Source organism: Engystomops pustulosus, chromosome 4 (genome assembly GCF_040894005.1).
Source record: "Engystomops pustulosus chromosome 4, aEngPut4.maternal, whole genome shotgun sequence".
Classification (NCBI taxonomy): domain Eukaryota; kingdom Metazoa; phylum Chordata; class Amphibia; order Anura; family Leptodactylidae; genus Engystomops; species Engystomops pustulosus.
This window is the reverse complement of record NC_092414.1, coordinates 6,074,206-6,100,959: the sequence shown is the minus strand read 5'-3', so window position 1 is coordinate 6,100,959 and position 26,754 is coordinate 6,074,206. Positions and strand designations below refer to the sequence as shown.

Genomic DNA, 26,754 nt, shown 5'->3' with positions numbered 1-26,754 from the left:
AGTTATATTCCTGTACATAGGGGGCAGTATTATAGTAGTTATATTCCTGTACATAGGGGGCAGTATTATAGTAGTTATATTCCTGTACATAGGGGGCAGTATTATAGTAGTTATATTCCTGTACATAGGGGGCAGTATTATAGTAGTTATATTCCTGTACATAGGGGGCAGTATTATAGTAGTTATATTCTTGTACATAGGGGGCAGTATTATAGTAGTTATATTCCTGTACATTGGGGGCAGTATTATAGTAGTTATATTCCTGTACATAGGGGGCAGTATTATAGTAGTTATATTCTTGTACATAGGGGGCAGTATTATAGTAGTTATATTCTTGTACATAGGGGGCAGTATTATAGTAGTTATATTCCTGTACATAGGGGGCAGTATTATAGTAGTTATATTCGTGTACATTGGGGGCAGTATTATAGTAGTTATATTCTTGTACATAGGGGGCAGTATTATAGTAGTTATATTCCTGTACATAGGGGGCAGTATTATAGTAGTTATATTCCTGTACATAGGGGGCAGTATTATAGTAGTTATATTCCTGTACATAGGGGGCAGTATTATAGTAGTTACATTCCTGTACATAGGGGGCAGTATTATAGTAGTTACATTCCTGTACATAGGGGGCAGTATTATAGTAGTTATATTCTTGTACATAGGGGGCAGTATTATAGTAGTTATATTCTTGTACATAGGGGGCAGTATTATAGTAGTTATATTCTTGTACATAGAGGGCAGTATTATAGTAGTTATATGCCTGTACATAGGGGGCAGTATTATAGTAGTTATATTCCTGTACATAGGGGGCAGTATTATAGTAGTTATATCCTGTACATAGGGGGCAGTATTATAGTAGTTATATTCCTGTACATAGGGGCAGTATTATAGTAGTTATATTCCTGTACATAGGGGGCAGTATTATAGTAGTTATATTCCTGTACATAGGGGCAGTATTATAGTAGTTATATTCCTGTACATAGATGGCAGTATTATAGTAGTTATATTCCTGTACATAGGGGCAGTATTATAGTAGTTATATTCCTGTACATAGGGGGCAGTATTATAGTAGTTATATTCCTGTACATAGGCGGCAGTATTATAGTAGTTATATTCTTGTACATAGGGGGCAGTATTATAGTAGTGATATTCCTGTACATAGGGGCAGTATTATAGTAGTTATATTCTTGTACATAGGGGGCAGTATTATAGTAGTTATATTCCTGTACATAGGGGGCAGTATTATAGTAGTTATATTCCTGTACATAGGGGGCAGTATTATAGTAGTTATATTCCTGTACATAGGGGGCAGTATTATAGTAGTTATATTCCTGTACATAGGGGGCAGTATTATAGTAGTTATATTCTTGTACATAGGGGGCAGTATTATAGTAGTTATATTTCTGTACATAGGGGGCAGTATTATAGTAGTTATATTCCTGTACATAGGGGGCAGTATTATAGTAGTTATATTCCTGTACATAGGGGGCAGTATTATAGTAGTTATATTCCTGTACATAGGGGGCAGTATTATAGTAGTTATATTCCTGTACATAGGGGGCAGTATTATAGTAGGTATATTCCTGTACATAGGGGGCAGTATTATAGTAGTTATATTCCTGTACATAGGAGGCAGTATTATAGTAGTTATATTCTTGTACATAGGGGGCAGTATTATAGTAGTTATATTCCTGTACATAGGAGGCAGTACTATAGTAGTTATATTCTTGTACATAGGGGGCAGTATTATAGTAGTTATATTCCTGTACATAGGGGGCAGTATTATAGTAGTTATATTCTTGTACATAGGGGGCAGTATTATAGTAGTTATATTCCTGTACATAGGGGGCAGTATTATAGTAGTTATATTCCTGTACATAGGGGGCAGTATTATAGTAGTTATATTCTTGTACATAGGGGCAGTATTATAGTAGTTATATTCTTGTACATAGGGGGCAGTATTATAGTAGTTATATTCTTGTACATAGGGGGCAGTATTATAGTAGTTATATTCCTGTACATAGGGGGCAGTATTATAGTAGTTATATTCCTGTACATAGGGGGCAGTATTATAGTAGTTATATTCCTGTACATAGGGGGCAGTATTATAGTAGTTATATTCCTGTACATAGGGGGCAGTATTATAGTAGTTATATTCCTGTACATAGGGGGCAGTATTATAGTAGTTATATTCCTGTACATAGGGGGCAGTATTATAGTAGTTATATTCCTGTACATAGGGGGCAGTATTATAGTAGTTATATTCCTGTACATAGGAGGCAGTATTATAGTAGTTATATTCTTGTACATAGGGGGCAGTATTATAGTAGTGATATTCCTGTACATAGGGGCAGTATTATAGTAGTTATATTCTTGTACATAGGGGGCAGTATTATAGTAGTTATATTCCTGTACATAGGGGCAGTATTATAGTAGTTATATTCCTGTACATAGATGGCAGTATTATAGTAGTTATATTCCTGTACATAGGGGCAGTATTATAGTAGTTATATTCCTGTACATAGGGGGCAGTATTATAGTAGTTATATTCCTGTACATAGGGGGCAGTATTATAGTAGTTATATTCCTGTACATAGAAGGCAGTATTATAGTAGTTATATTCCTGTACATAGGGGGCAGTATTATAGTAGTTATATTCCTGTACATAGGGGGCAGTATTATAGTAGTTATATTCCTGTACATAGGGGGCAGTATTATAGTAGTTATATTCCTGTACATAGGAGGCAGTATTATAGTAGTTATATTCTTGTACATAGGGGGCAGTATTATAGTAGTGATATTCCTGTACATAGGGGCAGTATTATAGTAGTTATATTCTTGTACATAGGGGGCAGTATTATAGTAGTTATATTCCTGTACATAGGGGGCAGTATTATAGTAGTTATATTCCTGTACATAGGGGGCAGTATTATAGTAGTTATATTCCTGTACATAGGGGGCAGTATTATAGTAGTTATATTCTTGTACATAGGGGGCAGTATTATAGTAGTTACATTCCTGTACATAGGGGGCAGTATTATAGTAGTTATATTCCTGTACATAGAGGGCAGTATTATAGTAGTTATATTCTTGTACATAGGGGGCAGTATTATAGTAGTTATATTCTTGTACATAGGGGGCAGTTTTATAGTAGTTATATTCTTGTACATAGAGGGCAGTATTATAGTAGTTATATGCCTGTACATAGGGGGCAGTATTATAGTAGTTATATTCCTGTACATAGGGGGCAGTATTATAGTAGTTATATCCTGTACATAGGGGGCAGTATTATAGTAGTTATATTCCTGTACATAGGGGCAGTATTATAGTAGTTATATTCCTGTACATAGGGGGCAGTATTATAGTAGTTATATTCCTGTACATAGGGGCAGTATTATAGTAGTTATATTCCTGTACATAGGGGCAGTATTATAGTAGTTATATTCTTGTACATAGGGGGCAGTATTATAGTAGTGATATTCCTGTACATAGAGGCAGTATTATAGTAGTTATATTCTTGTACATAGGGGGCAGTATTATAGTAGTTATATTCCTGTACATAGGGGCAGTATTATAGTAGTTATATTCCTGTACATAGATGGCAGTATTATAGTAGTTATATTCCTGTACATAGGGGCAGTATTATAGTAGTTATATTCCTGTACATAGGCGGCAGTATTATAGTAGTTATATTCTTGTACATAGGGGGCAGTATTATAGTAGTGATATTCCTGTACATAGGGGGCAGTATTATAGTAGTTATATTCTTGTACATAGGGGGCAGTATTATAGTAGTTATATTCTTGTACATAGGGGGCAGTATTATAGTAGTTATATTCTTGTACATAGAGGGCAGTATTATAGTAGTTATATTCTTTTACATAGAGGGCAGTATTATAGTAGTTATATTCCTGTACATAGGGGGCAGTATTATAGTAGTTATATGCCTGTACATAGGGGGCAGTATTATAGTAGTTATATTCCTGTACATAGGGGGCAGTATTATAGTAGTTATATCCTGTACATAGGGGGTAGTATTATAGTAGTTATATTCCTGTACATAGGGGGCAGTATTATAGTAGTTATATTCCTGTACATAGATGGCAGTATTGTAGTAGTTATATTCCTGTACATAGGCGGCAGTATTATAGTAGTTATATTCTTGTACATAGGGGGCAGTATTATAGTAGTGATATTCCTGTACATAGGGGCAGTATTATAGTAGTTATATTCTTGTACATAGGGGGCAGTATTATAGTAGTTATATTCCTGTACATAGGGGCAGTATTATAGTAGTTATATTCCTGTACATAGATGGCAGTATTATAGTAGTTATATTCCTGTACATAGGGGCAGTATTATAGTAGTTATATTCCTGTACATAGGGGGCAGTATTATAGTAGTTATATTCCTGTACATAGGCGGCAGTATTATAGTAGTTATATTCTTGTACATAGGGGGCAGTATTATAGTAGTGATATTCCTGTACATAGGGGCAGTATTATAGTAGTTATATTCTTGTACATAGGGGGCAGTATTATAGTAGTTATATTCCTGTACATAGGGGGCAGTATTATAGTAGTTATATTCCTGTACATAGGGGGCAGTATTATAGTAGTTATATTCCTGTACATAGGGGGCAGTATTATAGTAGTTATATTCCTGTACATAGGGGGCAGTATTATAGTAGTTATATTCTTGTACATAGGGGGCAGTATTATAGTAGTTATATTCCTGTACATAGGGGGCAGTATTATAGTAGTTATATTCCTGTACATAGGGGGCAGTATTATAGTAGTTATATTCCTGTACATAGGGGGCAGTATTATAGTAGTTATATTCCTGTACATAGGGGGCAGTATTATAGTAGTTATATTCCTGTACATAGGGGGCAGTATTATAGTAGGTATATTCCTGTACATAGGGGGCAGTATTATAGTAGTTATATTCCTGTACATAGGAGGCAGTATTATAGTAGTTATATTCTTGTACATAGGGGGCAGTATTATAGTAGTTATATTCCTGTACATAGGAGGCAGTATTATAGTAGTTATATTCTTGTACATAGGGGGCAGTATTATAGTAGTTATATTCCTGTACATAGGAGGCAGTATTATAGTAGTTATATTCTTGTACATAGGGGGCAGTATTATAGTAGTTATATTCCTGTACATAGGGGGCAGTATTATAGTAGTTATATTCTTGTACATAGGGGGCAGTATTATAGTAGTTATATTCCTGTACATAGGGGGCAGTATTATAGTAGTTATATTCCTGTACATAGGGGGCAGTATTATAGTAGTTATATTCCTGTACATAGGGGGCAGTATTATAGTAGTTATATTCCTGTACATAGGGAGCAGTATTATAGTAGTTATATTCTTGTACATAGGGGCAGTATTATAGTAGTTATATTCTTGTACATAGGGGGCAGTATTATAGTAGTTATATTCTTGTACATAGGGGGCAGTATTATAGTAGTTATATTCCTGTACATAGGGGGCAGTATTATAGTAGTTATATTCCTGTACATAGGGGGCAGTATTATAGTAGTTATATTCCTGTACATAGGGGGCAGTATTATAGTAGTTATATTCCTGTACATAGGGGGCAGTATTATAGTAGTTATATTCCTGTACATAGGGGGCAGTATTATAGTAGTTATATTCCTGTACATAGGGGGCAGTATTATAGTAGTTATATTCCTGTACATAGGGGGGCAGTATTATAGTAGTTATATTCCTGTACATAGGGGGCAGTATTATAGTAGTTATATTCCTGTACATAGGGGCAGTATTATAGTAGTTATATTCCTGTACATAGGGGGCAGAATTATAGTAGTTATATTCTTGTACATAGGGGGCAGTATTATAGTAGTTATATTCCTGTACATAGGGGGCAGTATTATAGTAGTTATATTCCTGTACATAGGGGCAGTATTATAGTAGTTATATTCCTGTACATAGGGGGCAGTAGTATAGTAGTTATATTCCTGTACATAGGGGGCAGTATTATAGTAGTTATATTCCTGTACATAGCGGGCAGTATTATAGTAGTTATATTCCTGTACATAGGGGGCAGTATTATAGGTTGTTTCTCAGCAGTGGATTAGTAATGTGCTCACTACACAGAGCAGGTGGTGACTATTCACAGGATAATTGCAGTGTTTGCTCCTGCAGTCGGTGTGTTTGGAGAGTTTCTATATGAAGATGAGATGATAAGTTCTCAGTTGGCCGTAAACCTTTGTCTTCCCCCTCTGGTTATCAGATGGGATTTTGTTGGGCCTGGATGTGTCCCTGTATCAGGCGGTATTATGCCATGGATGTGGCTGGATGGTGACATTGCCTGTTAGTCTCTCCCCCTCCTCCTGCTCTTCCTGTCCCTCCCAGAGGCCAAGCCCTGGATCCAGCAGAAGGGAATCCCGGCCCTGGAGAGGAGATAGTCTGCGGAGCAGCGTCCTGGTGAGTGTCCTGCAGCGGAGGAGCAACCGGCTCTGCTACATCTCCTGCCCCAGGCTGCGGAGCACAAGCCCCAGCCCCTGCTGCTCCTTACTCAGGTTTCTTTTCATTACTGCAGAAATTTTGGGAATTTTTTGTTTCTATAAAACTTGTCACTGCGGTAACGACCCCTGCAGAGAGGTAAGGAGGCGAAACTTCGTGAAACTTGGTAAAAACGACGGTACATTTTGTAGAATTGGAGACACTTGTTAATGTCAAAGTATATATATATATTTTTATTAAACTATGAGGCTGCATTTAGCAGATTCAGATGAAAGTGACGGATGATGTGACTGCGCTGTGGGTCTGTACGGGTGTTGTGTCATGTGACGGCGTTATTTACACGCAGACGTTGTCGCTGAGACCTCCACTACCTGGTGACAATGAGGGTGGGATATGTTGTCAGTAGCGCAGGCTCAGGCTGTGTTCACACGTTCAGTTTTTGATGTGATAACAGAGGAGTTGCTGCTTTTCTCAATGATCTGTTCTCCCCCCTTATGATCCGCACCTGCAATTGGCTTCAAAATCTCCATCCGAAAAAACTGATATTTTTGGGCATTCTAGTATGCACCATATGGCGGCACTATCGGCCTATTAAACTGATTGGCAGACTGCACCACCCTAGGGTGTGAGGGGGGCTTATATGAAATAACATGAGGGGGCTGTTTGGTAAACTAGGAAATATTTTAGGGAACAGGAGACTGTTTTAGTTTCTGAATTTTTAATGCTGCCACGTAAGTTCACTGCAAAGGGGCCCACTGAGGGTCTGCCGCCCAGGGGCCTACTGATGCCTGGAGCCGACCCTGCATGACACGGTGTGGCCCAGGTGACACTATATGGCGGTATTACTACATGCGGTAAGCTGTGATGTGGCTGTACTGGTACATGGATTGTGTTTGTGGTGGTGTGTAATGATTAATACGAGGGGCTGCCAGCGGGGGGCACAGGGACCTGACCTATGGCACCAGGACATTGAGCAATAGATAGAAATGATCCTGTGATGCCGCGACCCACGGGTTCCAGGAACATCAGCAGCATGCGGTCATGACAGGGTTAAAGTCTGGCGCTTTCCGCTGCCCTCATTAGTCACACAGGCCTCAAGCCTGGCCTAGATTTAGCAGGATGCTGCAGCCAAATTGTCGTCATGGCGATGGGCATCGCATCAAAGGTCACCATGGCAGCGGGATTTGTCCCGAGCCTCATGAGAAAGGTGACTTACCCCGATGAGGGGGACTCAGAGAGTGGGGGGCAGATTAACCCCTTCATGTACTGATCTCTGGTGACAGGGGCTCATTCATGGAAATGAGAAGTAATCGTCTAAAGATGCCAACCAGCGTATCTGAGCCTAAGGGCGCATTCACACGCTGCTTTTTGGCCTGCGTTTACAAGAGCTGAGGAGAAGTGATTTACCTAATTACATTTCTGTTAACATTTGCGTTTACAAAACACATTTTAAATGAGGTGTTAACATCACGTCAACAAATGTAAATACTAACGTAATTAGACAAATCACCTCTCCTCAACTTCTGTAATGTGTTTTAAACGCAATGAAAACTCAACCAAAGCGCAACATGTGAACGCGCCCTAACACTGGTGTTACAGTCTGGTGACATGTATCTAATCCTTTCACGTGTGATACTGCCTGCTGAGCTGTGTATCTAATCCCATCATTTGTGTGATACTGACTGCTGAGCTGTGTATCTAATCCTCTCCTGTGTGATACTGTCTGCTGAGCTGTGTATCTAATCCTTTCACGTGTGATACTGCCTGCTGAGCTGTGTATCTAATCCTTTCACGTGTGATACTGCCTGCTGAGCTGTGTATCTAATCCTCTCCTGTGTGATACTGTCTGCTGAGCTGTGTATCTAATCCTCTCCTGTGTTATACTGACTGCTGAGCTGTGTATCTAATCCCATCCTGTGTGATACTGCCTTCTGAGCTGTGTATCTAATCCTCTCCTGTGTGATACTGTCTGCTGAGCTGTGTATCTAATCCTCTCCTGTGTGATACTGACTACTGAGCTGTGTATCTAATCCTATCTTGTGTGATACTGCCTGCTGAGCTGTGTATCTAATCCTCTCCTGTGTGATACTGCTGAGCTGTGTATCTAATCCTATCCTGTGTGATACTGCTGAGCTGTGTATCTCATCCCATCCTGTGTGATACAGTCCTCCCCCTGCATTGCCTCGGTGAGGTCCCATGACCTGCCATGTTTGGGGTTACAGGGAGTAAAGTTCACCTTGTGATGCGGTGGGGTCGGGGGTCACTGGATATTTGGCAGGGGGGGAGGACATTGATCTGTGATTGCCGCCTCTGTACAGGGATGAAACGGTCGCATTATGTGCTCAGTTCTCATGTTTGTGGTTAAACATTACATGTCGGGAGGAGATGACGGAGGTACTGGACGCGGGGTCAGGTAGATACCACTGTACGGTACCTCAGTGACCTCCAGGTGAGACTACAACTCCCATCATGCCCTGACAGCTGCAGGAAACCTCACTATTAGACATTTAAGATGTAATACTCCTAATTGGCCTCCAGGTGTCAGTGTCTTAGCCCAGTGTAAATAGCACCACCTGCAGGCCGTGCTGAGAATAACCTATAGATAGAACATTCTATACATCCTCCATAGGGCCTTGTGTTGTCTCCCTCTGTAGGCCACACACCAGAACTGCAGGACGAGGGCTAGTAAATATGGCTGAGAAGATCAGGTGAGAACTTGCCGTGTTGTGAGTCTTTATACAGGAATTATCTCGTCTCCCTCTATTGATGTCGCTCTCTGTATTACAGCTTACCTGCCAAACTCATCAATGGCGGCATCGCCGGACTGGTGGGGGTCACCTGCGTCTTTCCCATCGACCTCGCCAAGACCCGACTACAGAACCAACAGGGACAGGGCACCTACCGGGGCATGTAAGTCACGGCATTACTCTGCAGCAGAGCTGCATACACGAGACGACAGGAGGTGCACAAGCTCCACGTGTTCCCTGACTCACTCTCTGGCACAAGTTTTGTCCCTGCAGCTCCTGGAGATGATTCATTCTCCATCACATCCAAAACTATTGTGGGCACCGCACCCCTGCAGCCGCCAACAATGGCCGAGTGTATCCAGAGACTGGGTGTGTGTTATATCCCAGAATCCAGTGTGTAGGAAAGAGCAGTCTAGAGTCCAGGTGCAGCACGGGAGGAGACAGGAGGATGGGGGGGATACACAGTCCTATGAGGAAGAGCATTCTAGAGAAAAGGTGCAGCACAAGAGGAAACCTGTAGGATTAGGTGCAGGGTGCACACGAGGATTAGGGGGCTCTGAGGCTGAGATAAGTGTATAATAAGGAGAGATCAGAGGGCGCACCCAGGGCAGGAGACTGGTAGGTGCGGCTCTAGAGATGTCAGGGAGGGATGCAGTGGGTCGGTGATGAGGTAAGTTGCTAGTTAACTTGCGGTAATAAGAGACGAGAGCATTATAGTGCGGCAGTGCAGGAGCCCAATCCAGCCGCAGGTGCAGCTCTAGAGAAGATCTCCTGTTTTCTCATGATAATTCTCAGTAGTGGGCGCTGCCGCCTCCGCCGCCTCCTGTGTAGGTGAAGAGTTAATTATATTTGTAGAAACAAGAAATATTCCAGGTTTATTACATTCCACAAGAAGAATGTGAAGCTGCGGGGATCCGGCACACAAGAGGTGCACATGTGTATACCGCCATCTCACACCCCTGTCTGTCCTCAGGTACGACTGCTTGATCAAGACCGTGCGCTCAGAGGGGTTTTTTGGAATGTACAGAGGTGAGAACCAACACCCCACCCCCTCATTATATAACAAATCCCAGGATGCACTGCAAGAAATGTATACCGCAACCTCATCCACAGAGAATCCTGCCCCAACCTGCAGTCACCTCATAACACCTAGAAATGTAGTTCTATCTACTGTACACAGGGGGCAGTATTATAGTAGTGATATTCCTGTACATAGGGGGCAGTATTATAGTAGTTATATACTTGTACATAGGGGGCAGTATTATAGTAGTTATATTCCTGTACATAGGGGGCAGTATTATAGTAGTTATATCCCTGTACATAGGGGGCAGTATTATAGTAGTTATATTCTTGTACATAGGGGGCAGTATTATAGTAGTTATATTCTTGTACATAGGGGGCAGTATTATAGTAGTTATATTCCTGTACATAGGGGGCAGTATTATAGTCGTTATATTCCTGTACATAGGGGGCAGTATTATAGTAGTTATATTCCTGTACATAGGGGGCAGTGTTATAGTAGTTATATTCCTGTACATAGGGGGCAGTATTATAGTAGTTATATTCTTGTACATAGGGGGCAGTGTTATAGTAGTTATATTCCTGTACATAGGGGGCAGTATTATAGTAGTTATATTCCTGTACATAGGGGGCAGTATTATAGTAGTTATATTCCTGTACATAGGGGGCAGTATTATAGTAGTTATATTCCTGTACATAGGAGGCAGTATTATAGTAGTTATATTCTTGTACATAGGGGGCAGTATTATAGTAGTTATATTCTTGTACATAGGGGGCAGTATTATAGTAGTTATATCCCTGTACATAGGGGGCAGTATTATAGTAGTTATATCCCTGTACATAGGGGGCAGTATTATAGTAGTTATATTCCTGTACATAGGGGGCAGTATTATAGTAGTTATATCCCTGTACATAGGGGGCAGTATTATAGTAGTTATATTCCTGTACATAGGGGGCAGTATTATAGTAGTTATATCCCTGTACATAGGGGGCAGTATTATGTATATGTGATGTATTCCCTGTACTTTCTCTTCTCTTTCAGGGGCGGCTGTGAATCTCACGCTGGTCACTCCAGAGAAAGCCATTAAACTTGCAGCCAATGATTTCTTCCGGAATGTTCTGGCCCAGGAGGGGTAGGTTTTCTTCTTGCCCTGTGTGTGGGGGTGTAGCTGGACTCGCTGTGACGCTGTGTCTTGGTTGCAGGAAGGAGCTGTCGCTGGTGCGGGAGATGTTGGCCGGTTGCGGTGCGGGGACGTGTCAGGTGGTTGTGACGTCGCCCATGGAGATGCTGAAGATCCAGCTGCAGGATGCGGGTCGCCTCGGTACCGGGGGTTCTGTGCTGGCGGTTCCGGTGCTGAGCTTTGGGTTTGATGTTTCTTATGTTCTTAATGTTTTATATTTTAGCGACACAGAAGGTTGTAGGAGGAGAAGCAGCAGCCGTGGTTCCTCCGCCTCAGAGACCGTCCGCCCTCCTCATAGCCAGAGACCTGCTCCGGACCCAGGGCATATCCGGCGTCTATAAAGGTCTGGGGGCCACCCTGCTCAGGTATGTACATTACCCCGAGGGTCCTGCATCCACACCCATGGGGTCCAGAACTGATCATCAGAGTGTTTCTGTGCCTATGATCTGCCCTCTCCTTTCCGCAGGGACGTTCCCTTCTCCATCATCTACTTCCCTCTCTTCGCCAACGTCAACAAACTGGGCCAAAAGTCTCCGCAGCAGAAGGCCCCGTTCTACCATTCATTCATCGCCGGGTGCTTCGCCGGATCGGTGGCGGCTGTCGCAGTGACGCCTCTTGATGGTAAGACGGGGGAGAGATTCAGCAAACTTTTTGGCCCAGATCAGGTATTTTAATATTGTAAAAGTTGCAGGATGGTGCAAAACTCCCAGTTAAAGTGATCTGATGGTGGATCAATATATAAAACCCATATGGGATCATAGTGTAGGTGATATGAGAACTTGTGCGACAAGTAAAGGAGAGCGCAGGGGACGCTCCATAATGTCCACGTCTAATATTGTAGTTAGTAAAAGTTGCAGGATGCTGCACAGAAACCAATAAAGTAAAGAGATGGATTCCCCCCTCAAAATCACCATCCACATCCACCCTAACACAACATTTATAACCTCCATGTCGTGGCCTGGCAACTCCGGCTGCAAATGGAAAGCACATAAAGAGTTCATTTTGTTTAAAGTTGCAGGATGGCGCATAGTTCTAATAAATTAAATTGAAGCAACTCAGCCATTTTGCGGGAAGCTCCAAGTTATGACCCATTTTCATACCAATAGATGGGATATTTGGTCATTTGAAACCTTGAAATATTGCAGGCAAAGAGATATTCCTCTGTTTTGGGTAAAAGTTGCAGGAAGTTGCACAAACAGCTATAAACCAAAGGGAATTGATGGTGTTCAAATTTTTTAGAGGGGAAATCCATGTAAAAACTGTGTGTGGTGCAGGAGCTTGGGCTGCAAGTGAAGAGGAGTTAAAATATTCAGATGTTGTAATTGGCAAAGTTGCAGGATGGCGCATCGAAAGCAATAAACTGAAGTAATTGGTGTAGTTGAAGCATCTAAAGAGGAAATCCTGTAACATATGAGATGTTGTGTATAGTGGAGTCTGGTGGTAACTATAAGCTTTGCGCCTTATGATACTTAAAGGGACGGGATCTCTAAGTTATTGAGGTGCTTGGTGGCTTCTGGGTGCACCGTCCCTTTAACCTTGTGTCTGGTTTAGTGCTGAAGACTCGGATCCAGACCCTGAAGAAAGGCCTCGGAGAAGACACGTATAACGGGATCATGGACTGCGCCAGGTTAGCTCCACCCCCATCTTCACCTTTAACCCTTGATATGACCCCTGATGGGAATTAAATGATTTTTCTTCACTCAACAGGAAAATTTGGAGCAATGAGGGTCCAGCGGCGTTCATGAAGGGGGCCTGGTGCCGGGCGCTGGTCATCGCTCCTCTCTTCGGAATCGCACAAGTCGTCTATTTTATCGGAATCGGAGAATACGTCCTTGGATATTTTAAATAATGAGACGAGAATTGGCTGATGGGGTCGGGGGTCAGGGGTCGGCTATGAAGGATTTAGGACCTGGAACTAGATCTAAAAACTGCGCGGCTCCAGGACACGGCCGCCATGATCGTCCTGCAGCGCCCCCACAGGATAGGAGGAGCACTGCAGCGTCTCATTGACATTTTAGAGAAATTCTACATTTTTTAAAAATTTTACATGAATTTGATGTGTTTTTAGATTCTTGTACTCGGTCCTTTCCAGGTTCTTGATTGGAGATTTTATTTGTAAATGCGTCTGAAAAGTCATAAATCGATGTTATGCAGAAGCCTGGGAAAGCATGGCAAGACCTAGATGAGCAGAATACTTTACAGCTTTGGCTGTGATTGGAGTACAAGGCAGAAGTAGTCATTGTGCATGGAGGGTCGCTGGCGTAGAGCATCCTCGGACCCTAGAATATATTCTGGCTATGTCTCCTTTCCTCCCCTTATGTTGTATACTCCAGTCACAGCCAGAGCTGCGGTAATATTGCGCTGGAGGAGCCTGTGATGCTTTAGATGTGATAGGAGCATTATAAAGGTCAAGATCCCTGCTGTAGAATGTGGGTGAGGGCGCCATCTGCTGGCCATAGAGAATACAGCAGCTGATTTGCATTGCTGCAGCTTCCTATTCATGTGGTAGGAGCACCACCTTGTGGTAGAATGCGGTAGTGCAGCTGTAATGATTATTTACGTATTGTCGGCACCATCGTGTGGTAGAATGCGGTAGTGCAGCTGTAACGATTATTTACGTATTAGCGGCACCATCGTGTGGTAGAAGGCGGTAGTGCAGCTGTAACGATTATTTACGTATTGTCGGCACCATCGTGTGGTAGAATGCGGTAGTGCAGCTGTAACGATTATTTACGTATTAGCGGCACCATCGTGTGGTAGAAGGCGGTAGTGCAGCTGTAATGATTATTTACGTATTAGCGGCACCATCGTGTGGTAGAAGGCGGTAGTGCAGCTGTAATGATTATTTACGTATTAGCGGCACCATCGTGTGGTAGAAGGCGGTAGTGCAGCTGTAACGATTATTTACGTATTAGCGGCACCATCGTGTGGTAGAATGCGGTAGTGCAGCGTTATCGCTTTTTTACGTATTAGCGGCACCACCATGTGGTTTCATGTGGTTATTGCAGCTACAACTTCTATTCCTGTATTGTTGGCACCACCTTGTGGTAGAATGCGGTAGTGCAGCTACAACTTCTATAATTGTATCGGGTGCACCACCATGTGGTAGAAGGCGGTAGTGCAGCTGCATCGCTTATTTACGTATTAGCGGCACCGCCTTGTGGTAGAAGTGGGTACTTCAGCTACAACTTCTATAACTGTATCGGGGGCACCATCTTGTGGGAGAAGGCGGTAGTGCAGATGTATTACTTATTAATGTAATGACGGCCTCCTTGTGGTAGAAGTGAGTACTACATCTACTACTTCGATTCTTATATTGATGACGCCACCTGGTGGTAGATAATGTTTCTGCAGCTGCGATGCTTATTCATGTATTAGCGGCGCCACCTTGTGATAGAAGTGGGTATTGCAGCTACAACTTCTATTCATGGGATTGGTGGCACCACCTTGTGGTAGAAGGCGGTAGTGCAGCTTTATCGCTTTTTACGTATTAGCGGCACCGCCTTGTGGTAGAAGTGGGTACTGCAGCTACAACTTTTTCTTGAATTGGCTTCGCCACCTGGTGGTAGGTAGATGTTACAACAGCTGCAATGCTTATTCATGTGGTCGATGCACCCCCTCCCCTTGTGGAAGATAATGTTACTGCAGCTGTGACGCTTGTGCATGTATTAGTGGTGCCACCTTGTGGTAGAAGTGGGTACTGCAGCTACAACTTCTTGCATCTTACGATGCCACCATGGGGTAGATATTACAACAGCTGCCATTCTTATTTATCTATGCATTGGCAGCGCCACCTTGTGGAGGATAAGTTGCTGCAGTTGGATATTTATTCATGTGGCAGAAAGTACATGGTAAAAGCATCACCCGCAGTAATCTGACAGCACCTCCTTGTGGCTATTAGAGGTTACTGCAGCTGTAACAGCGCCCCCCTGTGGCAAGATAATTGTAATGATCATTCATGTGACTACTGTAGACACATCCTCCAGCACTTCTGCAGGTAGCGGCGCCACCTAGTGGCAGACAAGGAGTGCTGCAGCGGTGACACTTACTCCTAGTCTTATGAATTATCTTGCATTGTCCTGCTTGTACCTTGTTGCCCCAGTGAATTATCTAGGGGCAGATTTGGGTTACTACTAGTGGCAGGTCTGACGTCCGTCATTGCACTGGTGGTTTTATACAGTTACATTTTTGTCAAATCTGCACCATTAACAGTTTAGGCAAGAGACATAAAGGGTTAATAGACCTGCACCTTCTCTGTGTCATATGTAATATGTAAGCCTCACCACCAGGGCGGCACCACCGCATCTCCCGCTGTGTAATAAATGACACAACATCGAGGTTCACACATTTTTAATTGTAATAAATAAAAGACAACATCACAATGGCCGCCGTGTCATACAGGGGGCAGGATGACGGCCGGTGAAGTGGAATGTGGCAGCGAGCAGCAGGCGGGATCTCCCTGCCGCCTCGTGCAGACACCAGGATCCGACTACAGGACGGGTCAGCACCGGCCCTGGACTAAAACATCACTAAACACATAAAGGGGCGACGCCAGAAGATGAAATATTCGGGATAAATCTCTGTACAGCAGCGCAGGGCAGCGAGCGGGGACTAGTCCAGGAACTTGCGGTTGGAGTTGGCCCCAAATAAAGCGACTCGGATCTCAGGCATCATCTGCGGAGGAAAGGGGTAATACAATAAGTGTCCGGTACACAGAGGAGGGGGGGGGGGGGTAGTAATCTGCAGGTCTATCCCTCCTGTACACAGAGGGGGGGGGGGGGGGGGTAGTAATCTGGCAGGTCTATCCCTCCTGTACACAGAGGGGGGGGGGGGGGGGGTGTTAGTAATCTGGCAGGTCTATCCCTCCTGTACACAGAGGGGGGGGGGGGGGGGGTAGTAATCTGGCAGGTCTATCCCTCCTGTACACAGAGGGGGGGGGGGGGGGGTGTTAGTAATCTGGCAGGTCTATCCCTCTGTACACAGAGGGGGGGGGGGGGGTAGTAATCTGGCAGGTCTATCCCTCCTGTACACAGAGGGAGGGGGGGGGGGGTGGTAATCTGGCAGGTCTATCCCTCCTGTACACAGAGGGGGGGGGGGGGGGGTTAGTAATCTGGCAGGTCTATCCCTCCTGTACACAGAGGGGGGGGGGGGGTTAGTAATCTGGCAGGTCTATCCCTCCTGTACACAGAGGGGGGGGGGGTAGTAATCTGGCAGGTCTATCCCTCCTGTACACAGAGGGGGGGGGGGGGTTAGTAATCTGGCAGGTCTATCCCTCCTGTACACAGAGGGGGGGGGGGGGTAGTAATCTGGCAGGTCTATCCCTCCTGTACACAGAGGGGGGGGGGGGGGGGGGTAGTAATCTGGCAGGTCTATCCCTCCTGTACACAGAGGGGGGGGGGGGGGGGGGTAATCTGGCAGGTCTATCTCTCCTGTACACAGAGGGAGGGGGGGGGTAGTAATCTGGCAGGTCTATCCCTCCTGTACACAGAGGGAGGGGGGGTGGTGGTAATCTGGCAGGTCTATCCCTCCTGTACACAGGGGGGGGGGTAGTAATCTGGCAGGTCTATCCCTCCTGTACACAGGGGGAGGGGGTAGTAATCTGGCAGGTCTATCCCTCCTGTACACAGGGGGGGGGGGGGGGGTAGTAATCTGGCAGGTCTATCCCTCCTGTACACAGAGGGGGGGGGTAGTAATCTGGCAGGTCTATCCCTCCTGTACACAGAGGGAGGGGGGGGGGGGTAGTAATCTGGCAGGTCTATCCCTCCTGTACACAGAGGGGGGGGGGGGTAGTAATCTGGCAGGTCTATCCCTCCTGTACACAGAGGGAGGGGGGGGGGGGTAGTAATCTGGCAGGTCTATCCCTCCTGTACACAGAGGAGGGGGGGGGGGGGGGTTAGTAATCTGGCAGGTCTATCCCTCCTGTACACAGAGGGAGGGGGGGGGGGGGTTGGTAATCTGCAGGTCTATCCTCCTGTACACAGAGGGAGGGGGGGGGGGGTAATCTGGCAGGTCTATCCCTCCTGTACACAGAGGGAGGGGGGGGGTAATCTGGCAGGTCTATCCCTCCTGTACACAGAGGGAGGGGGGGGGGTAATCTGGCAGGTCTATCCCTCCTGTACACAGAGGGAGGGGGGGGGGGGTTAGTAATCTGGCAGGTCTATCCCTCCTGTACACAGAGGGAGGGGGGGGGGGGGTTAGTAATCTGGCAGGTCTATCCCTCCTGTACACAGAGGGAGGGGGGGGGGTTAGTAATCTGGCAGGTCTATCCCTCCTGTACACAGAGGGAGGGGGGGGGGGGGTAGTAATCTGGCAGGTCTATCCCTCCTGTACACAGAGGGGGGGGGGGGTTAATGGTAATCTGGCAGGTCTATCCCTCCTGTACACAGAGGGAGGGGGGGGGGGGTAATCTGGCAGGTCTATCCCTCCTGTACACAGAGGAGGGGGGGGGGGGGTGGTGGTAATCTGGCAGGTCTATCCCTCCTGTACACAGAGGGGGAGGGGGGTAGTAATCTGGCAGGTCTATCCCTCCTGTACACAGAGGGGGAGGGGGTAGTAATCTGGCAGGTCTATCCCTCCTGTACACAGAGGGAGGGGGGGGTGGTGAAATCTGGCAGGTCTATCCCTCCTGTACACAGAGGGGAGGGGGTAGTAATCTGGCAGGTCTATCCCTCCTGTACACAGAGGGGAGGGGGGGGGTGGTAATCTGGCAGGTCTATCCCTCCTGTACACAGAGGGAGGGGGGGGGGGGGGGGGGGAGTTAGTAATCTGGCAGGTCTATCCCTCCTGTACACAGAGGGGGGGGGGGGGTTAGTAATCTGGCAGGTCTATCCCTCCTGTACACAGAGGAGGGGGGGGAGGGGGGTAGTAATCTGGCAGGTCTATCCCTCCTGTACACAGAGGAGGGGGGGGGGGGTTAGTAATCTGGCAGGTCTATCCCTCCTGTACACAGAGGGAGGGGGGGGGGTAATCTGGCAGGTCTATCCCTCCTGTACACAGAGGAGGGGGGGGGGGTTAGTAATCTGGCAGGTCTATCCCTCCTGTACACAGAGAGGGGGGGGGGGGTAATCTGGCAGGTCTATCCCTCCTGTACACAAAGGGAGGGGGGGGGGTTAGTAATCTGGCAGGTCTATCCCTCCTGTACACAGAGGGAGGGGGGGGTAGTAATCTGGCAGGTCTATCCCTCCTGTACACAGAGGGGGGGGGGGGGGGGTAATCTGGCAGGTCTATCCCTCCTGTACACAGAGGGGGGGGGGGGGTAGTAATCTGGCAGGTCTATCCCTCCTGTACACAGAGGAGGGGGGGGGGTAATCTGGCAGGTCTATCCCTCCTGTACACAGAGGGGGGGGGGGGTAATCTGGCAGGTCTATCCCTCCTGTACACAGAGGGGGGGGGGGGTAATCTGGCAGGTCTATCCCTCCTGTACACAAAGGGAGGGGGGGGGGGTTAGTAATCTGGCAGGTCTATCCCTCCTGTACACAGAGGGAGGGGGGGGGTAGTAATCTGGCAGGTCTATCCCTCCTGTACACAGAGGGGGGGGGGGGTAATCTGGCAGGTCTATCCCTCCTGTACACAGAGGAGGGGGGGGGGTAGTAATCTGGCAGGTCTATCCCTCCTGTACACAAAGGGAGGGGGGGGGGGTTAGTAATCTGGCAGGTCTATCCCTCCTGTACACAGGGGGAGGGGGTAGTAATCTGGCAGGTCTATCCCTCCTGTACACAGAGGAGGGGGGGGGGGTAATCTGGCAGGTCTATCCCTCCTGTACACAGGGGGGGGGGGGTTAGTAATCTGGCAGGTCTATCCCTCCTGTACACAGAGGAGGGGGGGGGTAGTAATCTGGCAGGTCTATCCCTCCTGTACACAGAGGGAGGGGGGGGGGGGGTTAATCTGGCAGGTCTATCCCTCCTGTACACAGAGGAGGGGGAGGGGGTAGTAATCTGGCAGGTCTATCCCTCCTGTACACAGAGGAGGGGGGGGGGTTAGTAATCTGGCAGGTCTATCCCTCCTGTACACAGAGGAGGGGGAGGGGGTAGTAATCTGGCAGGTCTATCCCTCCTGTACACAGAGGAGGGGGGGGGGTTAGTAATCTGCAGGTCTATCCCTCCTGTACACAGAGGGGGGGGAGGGGTTAGTAATCTGGCAGGTCTATCCCTCCTGTACACAGAGGGGGAGGGGGTAGTAATCTGGCAGTCTATCCTCCTGTACACAGAGGGAGGGGGGGGGGGGGTAATCTGGCAGGTCTATCCCTCCTGTACACAGAGGAGGGGGGGGGTTAGTAATCTGGCAGGTCTATCCCTCCTGTACACAGAGGGAGGGGGTAGTAATCTGGCAGGTCTATCCCTCCTGTACACAGAGGGAGGGGGGGGGTAGTAATCTGGCAGGTCTATCCCTCCTGTACACAGAGGGAGGGGGGGGGGTAATCTGGCAGGTCTATCCCTCCTGTACACAGAGGGGGAGGGGGTAGTAATCTGGCAGGTCTATCCCTCCTGTACACAGAGGGGGAGGGGTTAGTAATCTGGCAGGTCTATCCCTCCTGTACACAGAGGGAGGGGGGGGGGGGTAATCTGGCAGGTCTATCCCTCCTGTACACAGGGGGGGGGGGGTGTTAGTAATCTGGCAGGTCTATCCCTCCTGTACACAGAGGGGGGGGGGGGGGTTAGTAATCTGGCAGGTCTATCCCTCCTGTACACAGAGGGAGGGGGGGGGGGTAATCTGGCAGGTCTATCCCTCCTGTACACAGGGGGGGGGGGGGGTTAGTAATCTGGCAGGTCTATCCCTCCTGTACACAGAGGGGGAGGGGGTAGTAATCTGGCAGGTCTATCCCTCCTGTACACAGAGGGAGGGGGGGGGGTAATCTGGCAGGTCTATCCTCCTGTACACAGAGGGAGGGGGGGGGGTAATCTGGCAGGTCTATCCCTCCTGTACACAGAGGGAGGGGGGGGGGGTAATCTGGCAGGTCTATCCCTCCTGTACACGGAGGGGGGGGGTAATCTGGCAGGTCTATCCCTCCTGTACACAGAGGGAGGGGTAATCTGGCAGGTCTATCCCTCCTGTACACAGGGGGGGGGGGTGTTAGTAATCTGGCAGGTCTATCCCTCCTGTACACAGAGGGGGGGGGGGGGGGGTAATCTGGCAGGTCTATCCCTCCTGTACACAGGGGGGGGGGGGGGGTTAGTAATCTGGCAGGTCTATCCCTCCTGTACACAGAGGGAGGGGGGGGGGTAGTAATCTGGCAGGTCTATCCCTCCTGTACACAGAGGGAGGGGGGGGGGGTAATCTGGCAGGTCTATCCCTCCTGTACACAGGGGGGGGGGGGTAATCTGGCAGGTCTATCCCTCCTGTACACAGAGGAGGGGGGGGGGGTAGTAATCTGGCAGGTCTATCCCTCCTGTACACAGAGGAAGGGGGGGGGGGTTAGTAATCTGGCAGGTCTATCCCTCCTGTACACAGAGGGAGGGGGGGGGTAGTAATCTGGCAGGTCTATCCCTCCTGTACACAGAGGGGGGGGGGGTTAATGGTAATCTGGCAGGTCTATCCCTCTTGTACACAGAGGGAGGGGGGGGGTGGTAATCTGGCAGGTCTATCCCTCCTGTACACAGAGGGAGGGGGGGTGGTAATCTGGCAGGTCTATCCCTCCTGTACACAGGGGGAGGGTAGTAATCTGGCAGGTCTATCCCTCCTGTACACAGAGGGGGGGGGGGTTAATGGTAATCTGGCAGGTCTATCCCTCCTGTACACAGAGGGAGGGGGGGGGGTGGTAATCTGGCAGGTCTATCCCTCCTGTACACAGAGGAGGGGGGGGGGGGTGGTAATCTGGCAGGTCTATCCCTCCTGTACACAGAGGAGGGGGGGGGGGGGTGGTGGTAATCTGCAGGTCTATCCCTCCTGTACACAGAGGGGGAGGGGGTAGTAATCTGGCAGGTCTATCCCTCCTGTACACAGAGGGGGAGGGGGTAGTAATCTGGCAGGTCTATCCCTCCTGTACACAGAGGGAGGGGGGGGTGGTAATCTGGCAGGTCTATCCCTCCTGTACACAGAGGGAGGGGGGGGGGGGGTTAGTAATCTGGCAGGTCTATCCCTCCTGTACACAGAGGGGGGGGGGGGGGTTAGTAATCTGGCAGGTCTATCCCTCCTGTACACAGAGGGGGAGGGGGTAGTAATCTGGCAGGTCTATCCCTCCTGTACACAGAGGAGGGGGGGGGGTTAGTAATCTGGCAGGTCTATCCCTCCTGTACACAGAGGGAGGGGGGTGGTAATCTGGCAGGTCTATCCCTCCTGTACACAGAGGGGGGGGGGGGGTAATCTGGCAGGTCTATCCCTCCTGTACACAGAGGGGGGGGGGGGGGTAGTAATCTGGCAGGTCTATCCCTCCTGTACACAGAGGAGGGGGGGGGGGGGTAATCTGGCAGGTCTATCCCTCCTGTACACAGAGGGGGGGGGGGGGGTAATCTGGCAGGTCTATCCCTCCTGTACACAAAGGGAGGGGGGGGGGTTAGTAATCTGGCAGGTCTATCCCTCCTGTACACAGAGGGAGGGGGGGGTAGTAATCTGGCAGGTCTATCCCTCCTGTACACAGAGGGGGGGGGGTAATTCTGGCAGGTCTATCCCTCCTGTACACAGAGGAGGGGGGGGGGGTAGTAATCTGGCAGGTCTATCCCTCCTGTACACAAAGGGAGGGGGGGGGGGGTTAGTAATCTGGCAGGTCTATCCCTCCTGTACACAGAGGGAGGGGGGGGGGGTAATCTGGCAGGTCTATCCCTCCTGTACACAGGGGGGGGGGGGTTAGTAATCTGGCAGGTCTATCCCTCCTGTACACAGAGGGGGGGGGGGGGGTTAGTAATCTGGCAGGTCTATCCCTCCTGTACACAGAGGAGGGGGGGGGGGGTAGTAATCTGGCAGGTCTATCCCTCCTGTACACAGAGGAGGGGGGGGGGTTAGTAATCTGGCAGGTCTATCCCTCCTGTACACAGAGGGGGAGGGGGTAGTAATCTGGCAGGTCTATCCCTCCTGTACACAGAGGGGGAGGGGGTAGTAATCTGGCAGGTCTATCCCTCCTGTACACAGAGGGGGAGGGGTTAGTAATCTGGCAGGTCTATCCCTCCTGTACACAGAGGGAGGGGGGGGGTAATCTGGCAGGTCTATCCCTCCTGTACACAGAGGGAGGGGGGGGGGTAATCTGGCAGGTCTATCCCTCCTGTACACAGGGGGGGGGGGGGGGGGTTAGTAATCTGGCAGGTCTATCCCTCCTGTACACAGAGGGGGGGGGGGGTAGTAATCTGGCAGGTCTATCCCTCCTGTACACAGAGGGGGAGGGGTAGTAATCTGGCAGGTCTATCCCTCCTGTACACAGAGGAGGGGGGGGGGGGGTTAGTAATCTGGCAGGTCTATCCCTCCTGTACACAGAGGAGGGGGGGGGGGTTAGTAATCTGGCAGGTCTATCCCTCCTGTACACAGAGGGAGGGGGTAGTAATCTGGCAGGTCTATCCCTCCTGTACACAGAGGGAGGGGGGGTAGTAATCTGGCAGGTCTATCCCTCCTGTACACAGAGGGGGGGGGGGGGGGTAGTAATCTGGCAGGTCTATCCCTCCTGTACACAGAGGGGGAGGGGGTAGTAATCTGGCAGGTCTATCCCTCCTGTACACAGAGGGGAGGGGGTAGTAATCTGGCAGGTCTATCCCTCCTGTACACAGAGGGAGGGGGGTGGTAATCTGGCAGGTCTATCCCTCCTGTACACAGAGGGGGGGGGGGGTTAATGGTAATCTGGCAGGTCTATCCCTCCTGTACACAGAGGGAGGGGGGGGGGGTAATCTGGCAGGTCTATCCCTCCTGTACACAGAGGGAGGGGGGGGGTAATCTGGCAGGTCTATCCCTCCTGTACACGGAGGGGGGGGGGGGTAATCTGGCAGGTCTATCCCTCCTGTACACAGAGGGAGGGGTAATCTGGCAGGTCTATCCCTCCTGTACACAGGGGGGGGGGGTGTTAGTAATCTGGCAGGTCTATCCCTCCTGTACACAGAGGGGGGGGGGGGGGGTAATCTGGCAGGTCTATCCCTCCTGTACACAGGGGGGGGGGGGGGTTAGTAATCTGGCAGGTCTATCCCTCCTGTACACAGAGGGAGGGGGGGGGGTAGTAATCTGGCAGGTCTATCCCTCCTGTACACAGAGGGAGGGGGGGGGGGGTAATCTGGCAGGTCTATCCCTCCTGTACACAGGGGGGGGGGGGGGTAATCTGGCAGGTCTATCCCTCCTGTACACAGAGGAGGGGGGGGGGGTAGTAATCTGGCAGGTCTATCCCTCCTGTACACAGAGGAAGGGGGGGGGGGGTTAGTAATCTGGCAGGTCTATCCCTCCTGTACACAGAGGGAGGGGGGGGGGTAGTAATCTGGCAGGTCTATCCCTCCTGTACACAGAGGGGGGGGGGGTTAATGGTAATCTGGCAGGTCTATCCCTCTTGTACACAGAGGGAGGGGGGGGTGGTAATCTGGCAGGTCTATCCCTCCTGTACACAGAGGGAGGGGGGTGGTAATCTGGCAGGTCTATCCCTCCTGTACACAGGGGGAGGGGTAGTAATCTGGCAGGTCTATCCCTCCTGTACACAGAGGGGGGGGGGGTTAATGGTAATCTGGCAGGTCTATCCCTCCTGTACACAGAGGGAGGGGGGGGGGGTGGTAATCTGGCAGGTCTATCCCTCCTGTACACAGAGGAGGGGGGGGGGGTGGTAATCTGGCAGGTCTATCCCTCCTGTACACAGAGGAGGGGGGGGGGGGGTGGTGGTAATCTGGCAGGTCTATCCCTCCTGTACACAGAGGGGGAGGGGGTAGTAATCTGGCAGGTCTATCCTCCTGTACACAGAGGGGAGGGGGTAGTAATCTGGCAGGTCTATCCCTCCTGTACACAGAGGGAGGGGGGGTGGTAATCTGGCAGGTCTATCCCTCCTGTACACAGAGGGGAGGGGGGGGGGGGGGGTTAGTAATCTGGCAGGTCTATCCCTCCTGTACACAGAGGGGGGGGGGGGTTAGTAATCTGGCAGGTCTATCCCTCCTGTACACAGAGGGGGAGGGGGTAGTAATCTGGCAGGTCTATCCCTCCTGTACACAGAGGAGGGGGGGGGGGTTAGTAATCTGGCAGGTCTATCCTCCTGTACACAGAGGGGAGGGGGGTGGTAAATCTGGCAGGTCTATCCCTCCTGTACACAGAGGGGGGGGGGGGTAATCTGGCAGGTCTATCCCTCCTGTACACAGAGGGGGGGGGGGGGTAGTAATCTGGCAGGTCTATCCCTCCTGTACACAGAGGAGGGGGGGGGGGTAATCTGGCAGGTCTATCCCTCCTGTACACAGAGGGGGGGGGGGGGTAATCTGGCAGGTCTATCCCTCCTGTACACAAAGGGAGGGGGGGGGGTTAGTAATCTGGCAGGTCTATCCCTCCTGTACACAGAGGGAGGGGGGGGTAGTAATCTGGCAGGTCTATCCCTCCCTGTACACAGAGGGGGGGGGGTAATCTGCAGGTCTATCCCTCCTGTACACAGAGGAGGGGGGGGGGTAGTAATCTGGCAGGTCTATCCCTCCTGTACACAAAGGGAGGGGGGGGGGGTTAGTAATCTGGCAGGTCTATCCCTCCTGTACACAGAGGGAGGGGGGGGGGTAATCTGGCAGGTCTATCCCTCCTGTACACAGGGGGGGGGGGGGTTAGTAATCTGGCAGGTCTATCCCTCCTGTACACAGAGGGGGGGGGGGGGTTAGTAATCTGGCAGGTCTATCCCTCCTGTACACAGAGGAGGGGGGGGGTAGTAATCTGGCAGGTCTATCCCTCCTGTACACAGAGGGGGGGGGGGTTAGTAATCTGGCAGGTCTATCCCTCCTGTACACAGAGGGGGAGGGGGTAGTAATCTGGCAGGTCTATCCCTCCTGTACACAGAGGGGGAGGGGGGTAGTAATCTGGCAGGTCTATCCCTCCTGTACACAGAGGGGGAGGGGTTAGTAATCTGGCAGGTCTATCCCTCCTGTACACAGAGGGAGGGGGGGGGTAATCTGGCAGGTCTATCCCTCTGTACACAGAGGGAGGGGGGGGTAATCTGGCAGGTCTATCCCTCCTGTACACAGAGGGGGGGGGGGGGTTAGTAATCTGGCAGGTCTATCCCTCCTGTACACAGAGGGGGGGGGGGTAGTAATCTGGCAGGTCTATCCCTCCTGTACACAGAGGGGGAGGGGGTAGTAATCTGGCAGGTCTATCCTCCTGTACACAGAGGGGGGGGGGGGGGGGGTTAGTAATCTGGCAGGTCTATCCCTCCTGTACACAGGAGGGGGGGGGGGGTTAGTAATCTGGCAGGTCTATCCCTCCTGTACACAGAGGGGAGGGGGTAGTAATCTGGCAGGTCTATCCCTCCTGTACACAGAGGAGGGGGGGGGGTAGTAATCTGGCAGGTCTATCCCTCCTGTACACAGAGGGGGGGGGGGGGGGTAGTAATCTGGCAGGTCTATCCCTCCTGTACACAGAGGGGGAGGGGGTAGTAATCTGGCAGGTCTATCCCTCCTGTACACAGAGGGAGGGGGTAGTAATCTGGCAGGTCTATCCCTCCTGTACACAGAGGGAGGGGGGGGGGTAATCTGGCAGGTCTATCCCTCCTGACACAGAGGGGGGGGGGGTAGTAATCTGGCAGGTCTATCCCTCCTGTACACAGAGGGGGGAGGGGGGGTAATCTGCAGGTCTATCCCTCCTGTACACAGAGGAGGGGGGGGGGGGGGGGTAATCTGGCAGGTCTATCCCTCCTGTACACAGAGGATTAGTAATCTGGCAGGTCTATCCCTCCTGTACACAGAGGGAGGGGGTAGTAATCTGGCAGGTCTATCCCTCCTGTACACAGAGGAGGGGGGGGGGGGGGTGGTAATCTGGCAGGTCTATCCCTCCTGTACACAGAGGGGGGGGGGGGGGGGTAGTAATCTGGCAGGTCTATCCTCTGTACACAGAGGGGGGGGGGGGGGGTAGTAATCTGGCAGGTCTATCCCTCCTGTACACAGAGGGGGGGGGGGAGTAATCTGGCAGGTCTATCCCTCCTGTACACAGAGGGGGGAGGGGGGGGGTAATCTGGCAGGTCTATCCCTCCTGTACACAGAGGGAGGGGGGGGGGGTAATCTGCAGGTCTATCCCTCCTGTACACAGAGGGAGGGGGGGGTAGTAATCTGGCAGTCTATCCCTCCTGTACACAGAGGGGAGGGGGTAGTAATCTGGCAGGTCTATCCCTCCTGTACACAGAGGGGGGGGGGGGGGGTAATCTGGCAGGTCTATCCCTCCTGTACACAGAGGGAG

At 49.6% G+C, this 26,754-nt stretch overlaps 1 protein-coding gene across 5 annotated transcripts; it reads left to right on the top strand.

Annotated features, from left to right (window-relative positions):
• Nucleotides 1–6,158: 6,158 nt before the first annotated feature.
• On the top strand, nucleotides 6,159–13,862 carry SLC25A18 (solute carrier family 25 member 18). 5 transcript variants are annotated; one of them, XM_072144892.1, is made up of 11 exons: nucleotides 6,160–6,467; nucleotides 6,583–6,644; nucleotides 9,161–9,214; nucleotides 9,294–9,416; nucleotides 10,227–10,282; nucleotides 11,316–11,406; nucleotides 11,477–11,595; nucleotides 11,678–11,819; nucleotides 11,921–12,075; nucleotides 13,006–13,081; nucleotides 13,162–13,862. In XM_072144892.1, the coding sequence occupies exons 1-11, from the start codon at nucleotides 6,339–6,341 to the stop codon at nucleotides 13,301–13,303; spliced, it is 1,149 nt and encodes a 382-aa protein (XP_072000993.1). In that variant the 5' UTR covers nucleotides 6,160–6,338; the 3' UTR covers nucleotides 13,304–13,862. The 5 variants fall into 5 exon arrangements, with proteins under 5 accessions (XP_072000992.1, XP_072000993.1, XP_072000994.1 ...); XM_072144891.1 differs by lacking the exon at nucleotides 6,583–6,644 and having other exon boundaries at nucleotides 6,159–6,562; XM_072144893.1 differs by lacking the exon at nucleotides 6,583–6,644 and having other exon boundaries at nucleotides 6,333–6,467; nucleotides 13,162–13,506.
• Nucleotides 13,863–26,754: the final 12,892 nt, after the last annotated feature.

Excerpts from the sequence above, each read along its gene's own strand:
- SLC25A18 (XM_072144891.1), top strand. The coding sequence starts at position 6,339 with ATGGTGACATTGCCTGTTAGTCTCTCCCCCTCCTCCTGCTCTTCCTGT. Across the intron at positions 9,215-9,293 it reads AATATGGCTGAGAAGATCAG|CTTACCTGCCAAACTCATCA; the intron begins GTGAGAACTTGC and ends TCTGTATTACAG. Across the intron at positions 11,596-11,677 it reads GCAGGATGCGGGTCGCCTCG|CGACACAGAAGGTTGTAGGA; the intron begins GTACCGGGGGTT and ends TTTATATTTTAG.